At 46.8% G+C, this 14,394-nt stretch overlaps 1 protein-coding gene across 28 annotated transcripts in view; it reads right to left on the reverse strand.

Moving 5' to 3' along the window:
* Positions 1 to 14,394, reverse strand: part of nrxn3a (neurexin 3a) — a 2,036,587-nt gene that overhangs the window by 1,267,083 nt on the left and 755,110 nt on the right. For 23 of the 28 annotated variants that reach the window (XR_009446221.1, XR_009446220.1, XR_009446219.1 and 20 more), the window contains 2 exons: positions 8,315 to 8,518; positions 1,032 to 1,058 (listed from right to left, as the gene is read on the reverse strand). Coding sequence is in view for 24 of the 28 variants with exons in the window: in XM_059649000.1 (XP_059504983.1) it covers positions 1,032 to 1,058; positions 8,315 to 8,518 (231 nt within the window). In the remaining 4 variants the exon portion in view is untranslated. The remainder of the gene's footprint in view (positions 1 to 1,031; positions 1,059 to 8,314; positions 8,519 to 14,394) is intronic. The other 5 variants (XR_007248249.2, XM_059649003.1, XM_059648989.1 and 2 more) reach the window with 1 other exon arrangement.

The raw sequence follows: 14,394 nt of genomic DNA on the forward strand, positions 1-14,394 counted from the left end.
AGGAAATCTCGATCACTCACAACTTTCAGGCGAGAATGCAATGCGGCTGTTTTATTTGTATTGGTCGCAACTTGCTGAGCCTCCTACAAAGACACCTTCCACGACTTCTACTTTTGAGGCTTCACCTACCAAAAGCGACAAGGCTAGCAGATGCACAAGAAGACTGGCACTACAGTTTCCTCTCCAAATTATGCACTTCCCTAAATTGGAATGACATCATTATTCTTTCGCTGTCGCTGGCTTAAGATCCTGGATCTCCCTCCATATTAACACTATGGTGCAGCTGGAATGCAACAGTACAAGTCGGTGGCTCATCAGTACCTCTTCAATGACGATTAGGGATAGATGACAAATGTTAACCTTACCAGTGATACTCAGATGTCATGAATAACCTTTTTTAAGAAGTTGCAAATTGGGTAATACATGGTTTGAAAGAATATCGAGTGGAACCTTTATCTGTAATGATCATTTGATCACTCTCGATGACCCAGATATGGATAAGATCACAACAAGGCTATATCTAGTGCTTTAACTTACTGCTTTTGTATTGCTTGTGAAAGGACTACACCTATTTATTTGTGTTGTGACTGCAGAAAGCTTCAACCTTTTGTTCCCCTTCAAGCCATTCAAGGCATGCAGGTAATTACTTTCGCACAGTCAAATGCCATTAAACTCTAACCTGCTGAAGAAAACAGTGGGGTTTTCAGTGACTTAACTTACTAGTGGTGTGATTAGCACCACATAAGGGACCTCAAAATCGAGATCCATTGCTTGGCATTCAATAACTTTTCTTTACGAAGGAGCTGAACAGACAAAGGAAATTAGAACTTTGCACATTTTGCTGGCATTTTTAATGAGATTTGACTGCGGGGTTATTGTAACTCATGGACCTTTTGGCATACTCAGAAATTTAACACCTGCAGTCTTTTCCCCAGCACATCCAAAGACATGACGACACAAATATTAAGCAATTCTCTTAAAACGTTTTAAAAACTTTAAGAAACAAAAATGAAACTTGAACAATAACTTACTGGAGTTACAGTTAATCCTGATACAGTCTAGACGGGGAAGAATAAATGAAAGATGAAATCGCATCCTTCAAGGTAACAGCTGCAGACATCCAATAACAATAAGTCCACCCTTCCGGGGACAGACACACGCAAGGAGGTGGCCATTTTACTTCACCCTTCATATCACATAGACATCAAAGATCTTCATACAATGAGACTCAAACACAGATTTGTACCCTCCATACAACAGAAGTCTCGCTGGAATTTTGCACATTATACTAAACTTGTTTTCTAGCCCCAATGCAGTGGCAGAAGCCCACGTCTTCCCACCAAAGGCGGATAACGGTTACTTTTTTTTACTTCTGTCTTCACACTCTTCGCCCCTCGCCTCCTCCCGCCCAGCCGCAACCTCCCACCTCTTGCTATAAAATGGCCACTTGCAAACAGCTAACCAGATGAAAACTCAAACCAAGATTTCGTGGAGATTGTTCCAATTGTCAGTCTCAAAGGTGACTGGCTCAACCATTTCACAAACTCATGGCCAACTAGCCTGCCAAACACAGACTAAGGAAGCTGTCGAAGAGAGCATTTAGCAAGAAGATGGGTGAGCAGTGTTTTGGCAGGGCCAGTAATCTTTGAATGAGCTAGCAGGTTTCTCAAGGACTTCATTGAAAGTGTTAAGTATACAAAAAAAGCAATCTGTAAAACAGTTGAGAACTACATCAATCTTTCTCAAGCCTTATTTGCAGATTATTGCTCATAACTTCTGATTTCAGTGTTGTTTCAGATTGTTATGTCTATCTAGAAATATTGACACAGGTGAGATAAGATGTTGTGATCAATTATCAAAGGAATTACCAACGCTTGTATTTGGTAAGGGAATGATCTTCATCATTTCTTATTCTCAATTTTGATGCATTTCTTAATCCATGTAAAGGCACAGGGCCCACACTTCCCTCATTTTAGCTGTTATTGATGGACACATCTTTTTGTTCTGCAAAATCCATTAAGAGTCTTTATTAATTTCTATGAATTATCGATGAATTTCAATAAGATGCATTAAGTCCAACTCACTTCCAACTCCTAAAATTTGGACTCTGCTCAGAAATTCTTGAGAAACAACAAGGAGGAAGGCTACGTCAACAATCTGGGTTTGGTTTCATGTGGCCAGGTTTGTCATGTGTCGTCAACCGCAACAGAAAAGTGGGTGCAAACAGCCACGGACCATTCGGCACAATCACCGTACAGAGGCCGTGATACCTTTTGGGGGGGTGGGGTGGGGCTATGTAACTTTCCTTCATCATTGTGTGCCCCTAACCTGATACCCAATTGGTTGAGATCAATGGCCTCATTCTCACATCAAGGAGCGCTGTCCCTGAACACAAAATTAGTCAAAAGTTAAATGTGGGTGTGGGAAGGCATGCTTGCTCCCTGGCGTTTTGAGGTGTAGATCTCTGAGAAGAAATTGGATATCCCTGGTGATTATGAAACTCCATTAGATTTATCTGATCTTAAAGCATTTATGGGGTTTGCATTATACAAACTCGGGGAATAAATCATTCTTTATCATACCAGCAATTTCAATCAACTGAGTATGGCATCACACACTTGGATTATTACTTAATTGTGAGGTTAAAGGAAAGCTGCTTCTATTTTTTGTGACTCTTTCATCAGCAATTGAAAATTTGTCTTTGCAAGATTCTCAGTGGTTCAGTTGGTACATGTAGATGGACAGGTATGGTGGTGATTTAGGTAGGTTAATTCAAAGATTAATTGATGCTTAATTCAATAATTTCAAAATGGGGGTCAACAGTGGGGTTCTTCCAGTTAAACTCAATGCTCTCAACAGAAGTGTAGAGGAAGGGAAGGGACAGAGAACATTTCTTCAGGGTGCCTGTTCCTGATCACTTGCCCATGATTGATGCTGATGAACCTCGGTGACTGGGTGAGGCTGGAAGTGACCACATAGTAAGGACGTTCGTAATGGCTCAGACCTTGAGAGATGTAGATATGCAAAGAAAAATCTCCCATTTCTTGTTTTGTCGATCAAATTCTTGGAACTTTCAGATCTTGAATTTCCAGATCTGTTGGATTCTGAATGCATAGAGATGTGACCGTGATGAGAAAAAGGACAATTATTAGCCCATGCAATGCAATTTACATTACAGTGACAGAAGCTGGCAGGCTGGCCGATTCTCAAAGCCTTGCTTCCTTTTGAGGATGCCCTGGATTTCATAAGTTGAAGCAGAGTCTGTGTATCCACTAGAACACAGTCAATCATTGTTGCATTCTCTAACCTTTCCAAGTTTAACATTTGGAGCCATATCCTGGCCACCAATTCACAGTCAGGCCAAAAAAAAACTTCTTGTGTCTGATGCAAACCAACAGGTGACTAAAAAGAAAATTAAAAATTGGTTCAGAATTAATTGTACTAGCCATGCCGTCTGAAAGGGTTTGTTTTGATGTGCAGCAGAAAGGATAAATGAATTTTGAAAGAACTATTTATTACAGAGAGCTGAAGAGAGATTTTATAGTGAAAAATGTGACCAATTGTGGCCTAAAATTTGACTATTTGGACTTGTTGTGAGAAATCAATGTTACATATTTCACTCCCCATTTCATGAAATAAGCGAAGCAATCATTACCATCGATCTCAATGAGCCCTTAACAACTTCAGTGTATGCACTGATCTACAGTGCAGGTGATGGGAATATTGATCTCAGGTCCAGTCTAGTCATTACGTTCTACTCCTTAAAACTTCAGCTACCTGAATTATAAAGTAAAGTAATATTCCCACACTCCTGCAGGAACAAACAGCGGTGGAGCTTGGTGCCTGGGGACAATTATGCAGCAGGCCCACAGCAGGGACCCAATGGGTCATTGGCTGTGATTGTGCTCAATGCTCATCAGGTCATTGTTTGCAGCCTGGGGCGGGACTGCATCCTTTGTATACTATGAGGCTGAGTTCAGCGTGGACTGGAGGTGAGGCCGGGGTGGGGGGATGGACTGGAGGTGAGGCCGGGGTGGGGGGATAGACTGGAGGTGAGGCCCAGGGGTAGACTGGAGGTGAGGCCACGGATGGACTGGAGGTGAGATCCAGGGGTAGACTGGTGGTGAGGCCCAGGGGTGAACTGGAGGTTAAGCCCAGGGATGGGCTGGAGGTGAGGCCCAGGGGTAGACTGGAGGTGAGGCCCAGGGGTGGACTCGAGATGAGACCCAGGGTGGGCTAGAGGTGAGGCCCAGGGGTGGACTGGAGGTGAGGCCCAGGGGTGGACTGGAGGTGAGGGCCAAGGTGGATTGGAGGTGAGGCTCAGATGGGCTGGAGGTGAGGCCCAGGGGTGGACTGGAGGTGAGGCCCAGGGGTGGACTGGAGGTGAGGGCCAGGGTGGACTGGAGGTGAGGCTCAGATGGGCTGGAGGTGAGGCCCAGGGGTGGACTAGAGGTGAGGCCCAGGGTGGACTAGAGGCGAGGCCCAGGGCTAGACTGGAGGTGAGCCCCAGGGGTAGACTGGAGGTGAGGCCGCGGATGGACTGGAGGTGAGATCCAGGGGTAGACTGGTGGTGAGGCCCAGGGGTGAACTGGAGGTTAAGCCCAGGGATGGGCTGGAGGTGAGGCCCAGGGGTAGACTGGAGGTGAGGCCCAGGGGTGGACTGGAGGTGAGTCCCAGGGTGGGCTAGAGGTGAGGCCCAGGGGTGGACTGGAGGTGAGGGCCAAGGTGGACTGGAGGTGAGGCCCAGATGGGCTGGAGGTGAGGCATGGGGTGAACTGGAGATGAGGCCCAGGGGTAGACTGGAGGTGAGGCCCCGGGTGGACTGGAGGTGAGGCCCAGGGCTAGACTGGAGGTGAGCCCCAGGGGTAGACTGGAGGTGAGGCCGCGGATGGACTGGAGGTGAGATCCAGGGGTAGACTGGTGGTGAGGCCCAGGGGTGAACTGGAGGTTAAGCCCAGGGATGGGCTGGAGGTGAGGCCCAGGGGTAGACTGGAGGTGAGGCCCAGGGGTGGACTGGAGGTGAGACCCAGGGTGGGCTAGAGGTGAGGCCCAGGGGTGGACTGGAGGTGAGGGCCAAGGTGGACTGGAGGTGAGGCCCAGATGGGCTGGAGGTGAGGCATGGGGTGAACTGGAGATGAGGCCCAGGGGTAGACTGGAGGTGAGGCCCCGGGTGGACTGGAGGTGAGGCCAGGGGCAGTCTTTGGGGGAGATTCTGGTATGGCATGTCTACTTGAAGGACTGTAATTTTGAAATTTTCATTTCTTTATTTTTGTAAGTTATCCCTGAGATCCTGCACTTTGTACCTGAGATGGGGCCGTAAGTGGTGATTTGTAAATTTTTCAATGCACCCCTGTGAGTACATGTGACAATAACACTAATTCTAATTCTGACTGTAATCTTGATAAACAGCTTCAAGAATGGGAAGGCATCTTATGACAAACCACAAACCAACAGATAAAAGGGTTCCATTTTCTTCTTCTGACCAAGATCTGGATGGGAATGGATTCTTGGCTTTGCCGTGACCGTGACATATTTTCCGGGATCAGGGAGGGGCTCACTCAGGCCGAGCTTCCAGAAGGATTTCGGATGCGAGTTGAAGTCAGCTGATGGTAGGTGCAACATGGTTAGTTGCTGGTCCACAAAAATCAGCCAGAGGGGCAGGATTGGCCACCTCAAGATGAGCCGAAGGAACAAAAGGCTTAATGAAGCTTTTGTAGACCTCGTGTCTAAAGTGTGACACCTTTTTGGATCAATTATTTGACGCTTCACCTCCCTGCATTCAGGAATTTCAGCTCCATATCCTCATTGTCTCAGGAACCACCAGCAGACCCACCCTTGATGGTCTTGGGGAGTAACGTTAACTGGATGGGGAAGGGGGGTTGGAAAAAAATGGGCTCGGATTCCAGGTAACCTCCAACACTGCCGACAAAGAAAGGAGCTTATAGCATCAGTGGGGAATTGAAGAACAGGCATTTTGCTCAAAATTGTGCTTTGTATTCCAACACTACATAGTGAAGGCATGGTGTTGAAACTGTGAAACAAATTAGCTCCTCGTGTCTGGAAGACGTTTTTCATTGAAACAATTTGATACATGCAATAATTTTAATTAACCAGTTTTGTGCAAATACCGCAACCTGGTCTTGAATGTGTTTATTTTTATGAACAGAAATAACTGACCTCAATGTTTTCAGGGACAGTGAAGTTAATTGTATTTTGAATCAGTGCAGCAGGCTTCAGTAAGTCTCAGAAGGGTGTTAAGCGAACTGATTAAAGAGTTTAAATGTTTGCCGATGAACTATCAGTGCCAAGCACCTCTGCCTTCATCCTCATGATCTCCTTAACGTATTCCAGAAAAATAGGCATTGAGGAAATGTTGAGATCGGCACAAAAACTCCACAGAAATCAAAACCTGGGCTTTGTATGCCCACATATCTTGCAGTGACTGGATTTTGTATCTCATATAGAACAGAATACTCTTGGGTTTTAAAGTCAACGTGATTTTATTCACAAGGCAACTGCCAAAGACAAAGCTTTAATCATCTTTAGCCTAAAAGTAAATGAGAAATGCAAAGTCTGGTCATCGGAACTGGGAGTCTGGAAATGCTGCTCCCGGTTTCCACTTGACCTCAACAGGAAGCACACTGTGTATATCACACAGTGATCACTAGATGGCATAACCCCTCGAAAAGGTACAATGATGAAGGAAAGCTTCAACAGGATTAAAAATTGATTGACGGCACTCAATGAAAATGTTCTTGAATTGGCATGTTCAGTAAGACTCCTGTTCTGGGATGGGCCAGAAGAGCAACAACATTTGCATCACCAAAACAATTTTAATTTCTTTTCTGCTTTCTTCCCCATGAGAAAATCAATACAGACTTTTTTTTTGTGTCTTTCAAAAGTGCTTTTTTTTTTTGCAATGTCCAAAATAATTCTATATGCCTTTCAAAATATCAACGCGTATTTGCTGCGTTGAAAATGGTGAAGGTGAACTGTGAAGCTGTACTTTAGAAAATGATGTGTCTGTCTATTTTGCCCAATCACCTGAACCCTGGCCTTTTCAGCCTGATCAAATAATTAAAATAACATTCTCAAAGGAGAGAATCGCTTCCTTCCCCAAAGCTCACAGGAGCATATTTTTAAATTTAAAACTTTATTTTTTCCTTTATCATACAAAGTAAATGGAAATCAGTGCACTGGTCACAAGAATTGCACAAATATATCTCTATTTGCCAGCTTCCTTGGCACTTAAGAACAAATGGTTGTTCGTGGGGATTTGAATTTTCTTTTGCCTCCAATCAAGATGTTCAGAGATTTAATTACACACGTCTACAGCAGTGGGGTGGGGAATTGAACCCTGGATCTCCTGGTCCTGAGGTAGGGGCACTACCGCTGTACCTCCAGAGAAGCCGCTCAGGGAAGATGTGAAGCAGCTGTTACAATAACAATTGCAAAAAAAAAGCTGATGCACAATTGAACATTCCTTTGATGCCTGATCTGGATGAACCATTGTGATGTGAAGAGCAGATGTTGAGGTTCCGAATTTTATGGGAAGGGCGGATTTTGTGTGAGGGAGCGGCAGGAGGGAAGGCGCTCAAGGTGAGGTAATGCGAGCCAGCTGCAGGTTAGGTTAGTGCACTCTTGTTCTCAGGGCTGTTTGCCAAGCGGGCCGCAGGCTTCAGGCCTTTGAAGGGTTGATAGCCATCTTTTGACTGATGACTCATGAAGCAATTTGAAAAAAAATTCAAGCGGTAACTTAAAAAGCGATTACGTTTCATAAAACCACAAAATTTTGCAGAAATGAAAAACAAACACGACTATAAAGAAACACGCATGTTTACAAAATACTCCTTAAAACAGTTTTTAGATATATATATATAGATATGTAAAATATGAAACCCACCTGAGTAGGTCACAGCTCTTTCTTTTAAAAGAAGGAATTATTTTGGGAAAATTATTATGTGAGTGATTTCACCACTTCTCTGTCAGTGTTTTATTAAATAAAAGCTGTGACTTACTTGGCAGTACCAACAGATATGATTGCAAAAAACATGAATGGTTGCTCAAAAGATGGTTCATTTAAACATGGCTTTCAAATCCAACATTTTGTAGTCATAGAGAATAATTTCATGCACATGTTGCACAACACTCAAACAACTCACTAATTAAATTTACTGTCTTAGGGAAGTAGGTGCAGGATAAAATAAGGTCAAGTATTTACTGCACTAAAATAATTGCGGCTAGTTTCACAACTGTGAGAGAAAAAAAAATCACGAGCGATGAGCTGAATCGGCCCTGTGTTGTCATACAATACCTAGGTTGACTGTCAGCTTTACACGCCCTCCGTCCAGCTCCAGGCGCAGAGTGTCAGCTGAGTCCCTTGAGGTCGTGGCCACGAGCAAGCCATAGGCCCGCTGGGATATGAATCGGAGAGAGACATCTTCAGCTTCTGTGTGCATTACCCAGGGCATGACTATCTTCAGGTACATACTGCCATCGTAGCTGAGAATGGATGCCTCTGCAGGGATAGAAATAAAAAAAAGGTGTTAGGTTACCACCTGTGCTTCCCACCAGTCTAAGAATCATAGAATCGCTACAGTATGCAAACAGCCCCTTCGGCCCAACAAGACAGAGCACCCAACCCAGACCTAACCCCTAATCTCCACATCCCTGAACACTGCGGGCAATTTAGCATGGCTAATCCACCTAACCTGCAAGGCTTTGGATTGCTGGAGGAAACCCATGCAGACATAGGGAGAATGTGCAAACTCCACCTGGAATTAATCATGTAATGATGACCTTAAATCTGTTGTCAATTGTCAGGAAAAATTCATCTGGTTCACTGAAGTCCTTTTAGGGAAGGCAACTGTTGCCAGTACTTAATTGGGCCTACATGTGACTACTGCAGTGTGGTGGACTCTTTCTGCCCTCAGGGCAATTATGGGATAGGCAATAAATGCTGGCAGAGCCAGTGAAACCCACATCCTGTGAACGAATTAAGTTGGGGGGGGGGGGGGGGGAGGTAACAAAGCCTGGGCGCACTGTGCAAAATGATACACAAGACAATGAGGCAGGGAGGCTCGAGGTGGGCAAATGAGTGTTAAGAGAGTGAACAAACAGCCCTGAGGTGCAGACTTGCTTTCGCTCAATGGATCAGGCTGGCAGTTCTTGGATAACCAGCATCCAAGGATTGGAATTGGATGACTGAGTGTGTCAAGACCCCAAGGGCATGCTCTGAGACTGTCAACAGGAGACCAACACGGTGGCCCAGAAGAGCAGGCTGGAGTCACGAGGTACCCACTCTGGCTTTCATGTTGGGAATTGTCAATACAGGTTGTTGAAAGACAAGCTGCATATTAATAAGTGATAATGGGAACTGCAGATGCTGGAGAATCCAAGATAATAAAATGTGAGGCTGGATGAACACAGCAGGCCCAGCAGCATCTCAGGAGCACAAAAGCTGATGTTTCGGGCCTGGACCCTTCATCAGAGAGGGGGATAGGGTGAGGGTTCTGGAATAAATAGGGAGGGGGGGGTGGAGGCGGACTGAAGATGGAGAGAAAAGAAGATAGGTGGGGAGGAGAGTATAGGTGGGGAGGTAGGGAGGGGATAGGTCAGTCCAGGGAAGAAGGACAGGTCAAGGAGGTGGGATGAGGTTAGTAGGTAGGAGATGGAGGTGCGGCTTGGGGTGGGAGGAAGGGATGGGTGAGAGGAAGAACAGGTTAGGGAGGCAGAGACAGGTTGGACTGGTTTTGGGATGCAGTGGGTGGAGGGGAAGAGCTGGGCTGGTTGTGTGGTGCAGTGGGGAGAGGGGACGAACTGGGCTGGTTTTGGGATGGGGTGGGGGAAGGGGAGATTTTGAAACTGGTGAAGTCCACATTGATACCATTGGGCTGCAGGGTTGCCAAGCGGAATATGAGTTGCTGTTCCTGCAGCCTTCGGGTGGCATCATTGTGGCACTGCAGGAGGCCCATGATGGACATGTCATCGAAAGAATGGGAGGGGGAGTGGAAATGGTTTGCGACTGGGAGGTGCAGTTGTTTATTGCGAACCGAGTGGAGGTGTTCTGCAAAGCGGTCCACAAGCCTCCGCTTGGTTTCCCCAATGTAGAGGAAGCCACACCGGGTACAGTGGATGCAGTATACCACATTGGCAGATGTGCAGGTGAACCTCTGCTTAATGTGGAATGTCATCTTGGGGCCTGGGATAGGGGTGAGGGAGGAGGTGTGGGGGCAAGTGTAGCATTTCCTGCGGTTGCAGGGGAAGGTGCCAGGTATGGTGGGGTTGGAGGGCAGTGTGGAGCGAACAAGGGAGTCACGGAGAGAGTGGTCTCTCCGGAAAGCAGACAGGGGTGGGGATGGAAAAATGTCTTGGGTGGTGGGGTCGGATTGTAGGTGGCGGAAGTGTCGGAGGATGATGCGTTGTATCCGGAGGTTGGTGGGGTGGTGTGTGAGAACTAGGGGGATCCTCTTTGGGCAGTTGTGGCGGGGGCGGGGTGTGAGGGATGTGTTGCAGGAAATACGGGAGACGCGGTCAAGGATGTTCTCGACCACTGTGGGGGGAAAGTTGCGGTCCTTGAAGAACTTGGACATCTGGGATGTGCGGGAGTGGAATGCCTCATCCTGGGAGCAGATGCGGCGGAAGCGGAGGAATTGGGAATAGGGGATGGAATTTTTGCAGGAGGGTGGGTGGGAGGAGGTGTATTCTAGGTAGCTGTGGGAGTCGGTGGGCTTGAAATGGACATCAGTTACCAGCTGGTTGCCTGAGATGGAGACTGAGAGGTCCAGGAAGGTGAGGGATGTGCTGGAGATGGCCCAGGTGAACTGAAGGTTGGGGTGGAGGGTGTTGGTGAAGTGGATGAACTGTTCGAGCTTCTCTGGGGAGCAAGAGGCGGCGCTGATACAGTCATCAATGTACCGGAGGAAGAGGTAGGGTTTGGGGACAGTGTAGGTGCAGAAGAGGGACTGTTCCACGTAACCTACAACGAGGCAGGCATAGCTGGGGCCCATGCGGGTGCCCATAGCCACCCCCTTAGTCTGTAGGAAGTGGGAGGAATCAAAAGAGAAGTGGTTGAGGGTGAGGACGAGTTCAGCTAGGCGGATGAGGGTGTCGGTGGAAGGGGACTGGTCGGGCCTGCGGGACAGGAAGAAGCGGAGGGACATTTTTCCATCCCCACCCCTGTCTGCTTTCTGGGAAGACCACTCTCTCCGTGACTCCCTTGTTCGCTCCACACTCCCCTCCAACCCCACCACACCCGGCACATTACCCTGCAACCGCAGGAAATGCTACCCTTGCCCCCACACCTCCTCCCTCTCCCCTATCCCAGGCCCCAAGATGACTTTCCACATTAAGCAGAGGTTCACTTGCACATCTGCCAATGTGGTATACTGCATCCATTGTACCCGGTGTGGCTTCCCCTACATTGGGGAAACCAAGCGGAGGCTTGGGGACCGCTTTGCAGAACACCTCCGCTCGGTTCGCAATAAACAACTGCACCTCCCAGTCGCAAACCATTTCCACTCCCCCTCCCATTCTTTAAATGACATGTCCATCATGGGCCTCCTGCAGTGCCACAATGATGCCACCCGAAGGTTGCAGGAACAGCAACTCATATTCCGCTTGGCAACCCTGCAGCCCAATGGTATCAATGTGGGCTTCACCAGCTTCAAAATCTCCCCTTCCCCCACCGCATCCCAAAACCAGCCCAGTTCGTCCCCTCTCCCCACTGCACCACACAACCAGCCCAGCTCTTCCCCTCCACCCACTGCATCCCAAAACCAGTCCAACCTGTCTCTGCCTCCCTAACCTGTTCTTCCTCTCACCCATCCTTTCCTCCCATCCCAAGCTGCACCTCCATCTCCTACCTACCAACCTCATCCCACCTCCTTGACCTGTCCATCTTCCCTGGACTGACCTATCCCCTCCCTACCTCCCCACCTATACTCTCCTCTCCATCTATCTTCTTTTCTCTCCATCTTCAGTCCGCCTCCCCCTCTCTCCCTATTTATTCCAGAACCTGCATATTAATAAGGTGAGATTCCTCACTAATAAGGCTGTTACCAAGCAATAATCCCCCTTAACGAGCATCTCATCACTCCTTTCATGAAAATCTTGTTCCAACAACGGGAACACTCCGAGCATCTCACAATTCTCCCTGATTTTTCACCATTGCCCAAATCATTCAGATTCAGTAAGATTCCACCCCTTAATTTATTCCCGTGTGATACCATCTACTTCAACCTTTACGCTAGTTTCTTCTAATGCACTCCTTCTAATTACCACTGTTATTGTCTTTCTGGTGCTGATTCTCTGTCTATATCTTAAACTTCTAGATTTTAGTTGATCTGTGCCTGAAGAACCCTTCCGATTCAGTCAGTAACGTTGACTCCTCCTGTGGCCTGTGACAGCTTGATGCAACTTTAACTTCAATATTAAAAAAGGATTTTTCTTTTACACATTAATTGTTTCCCCTGTGGCCATGACTTGCCACAGGCACAGTTCTACTGCCTGTATAACTGGTATGACTCAGGAAGCTGGGAGTGATGATAGCATAGTCGGAATGTCAAGGGGCTTGTACTCCAATGGTAGAGCCCAGGATCTGGGTTTCAATTCCTCCACAGCAGTTGGTGCAACTCAACTCAATTCATTAGAGACTTTGTCGGGGCTTGCTTGTGATGCAGTGGAAGTGTCTCTACCCCTCAACCAGGAAGCTTAGGTTCAAGTCCCACCTGCTCCGAAGGTATATAGTAGTATCTCTGAGCAAGTTGATGAGGAAAAATTGGATAAACTAAAAAAAACAGACTTTGTCACAATTTCAAGGATGCTTTACAGGCAGCCACTCTGCCCCTCTCTCATGGTTATGTTCGAGACCAGGTGGCCTTGGGAAGGAAGCACGCAGTGCCCGCCAACATTCTCGATACCTGAAGGCACCATGAGGGATACAGTGTTTTATTTCTCCCTCCAGCTCCAGTTTGACGGAGTTCCGACCTCCTCTCCCTAACCTCCACCCTGCCTTCCCCACCTTTGATTGTTTGCATTGCCCACAATGGGCTTTGCTTGTAAATACATAACTGGATGCACGGATGTGTTTTAGCTGGCGGTGGTTACCAGTTAAGAAGAAAGCAAAACAAAACATATCACAGTGATTTTGGTGGCTCAGTTGTGTGCGATAGCACTTCTGTGGTAGAAAAAGTAACAGACTTTGTAGCAACTGTTACAATTGCATGGCTTGCTAGGCCATTTCAGAGGACAGTTAGGAGTCAACCACCCTGCTCCTCTTTCACAGCTACGTTTAAGCCCGTGCGTCCTTGAAGAGGAGGTATGCAGGATCCATCAGTCCTCTTGATGCCCTTACAGAGTGGTGGGTACTGCAGGGATACAGTGCTTTATTTCTTCCTCCAACACCATTTTAATTTAAAAACCAAAAGAACTGCGGATGCTGTAAATCAAGAACTAAAACAGAAATTGCTGGAAAAGCTCAGCAGGTCTGGCAGCGTCAGTGAAAAAAAAATCATAGTTAGCGTTTTGGGTCCGATTCGAAACATGAACTCTGACTTTTTCTTCACAGATGTGCTGAGCTTTTCCAGCAACTTCTGTTTCGGTTCCATTTTAATTTAACTCCTTCACACTCTCCCTACCTTTCCCTCACTTTTGATAGTTTCCATTGCTCTTAATGGGCTTTGCATGTCAAATGTGAGCATGCATATTTAACTTGTTACACAAGTGATTTGCTGGTGACAGCTGATGGATTAAAAATGAAAAGTCACAGTGATTTGGTGATTGGATAGAAACTGTCTAGTTCTGTGTGATAGCACTTCTGGATGGCGGTCTGGAAACACACGTAAGCCAGACCAAATAAGCCCAGCAGATTTCCTTCCCTAAGGAGACACTGGTGAGGCAGATGGGTTTTCACAACAATCAGCAGTGATTTCATGGTCACCAATAGATTCACAGCCTCAGATTATTTTTAACCATACTTCCAATTTCACCAGGTCATGAACTCAGGTCCCCAGAACCTTACCTGGTTCTCTGGAGTAATAGTCTAGTGATAATACCACGAAAGCCTCACTTTTGTGTGTGGCACCTGCAGGTTGCACTACAAAAATTCACTGAAGATCTTAAATGGCACCCTCTAAACCCATGACCACTTCCATCTGGAAGGACAAAGGAAACAGCTACTTGGGAACACCATCCCCTGTAAGTTCCCCTCCAAGCCACTCACCGACCTGACTTGGAAATATATCACTGTTCTTTGAAAGTCACTGGATCAAAATCCTGGAATTCTCTTCCTAACTGCATGTGAATCTATAGCAAACAGATTCAGCAGTTCTGGAAGGTACCCCATCACCACCTCCTCAAGGACACAATGACCTAGTGGCATTCTCAGGGGCTGGT

Source organism: Stegostoma tigrinum, chromosome 10, assembly GCF_030684315.1.
Source record: "Stegostoma tigrinum isolate sSteTig4 chromosome 10, sSteTig4.hap1, whole genome shotgun sequence".
NCBI lineage: Eukaryota > Metazoa > Chordata > Chondrichthyes > Orectolobiformes > Stegostomatidae > Stegostoma > Stegostoma tigrinum.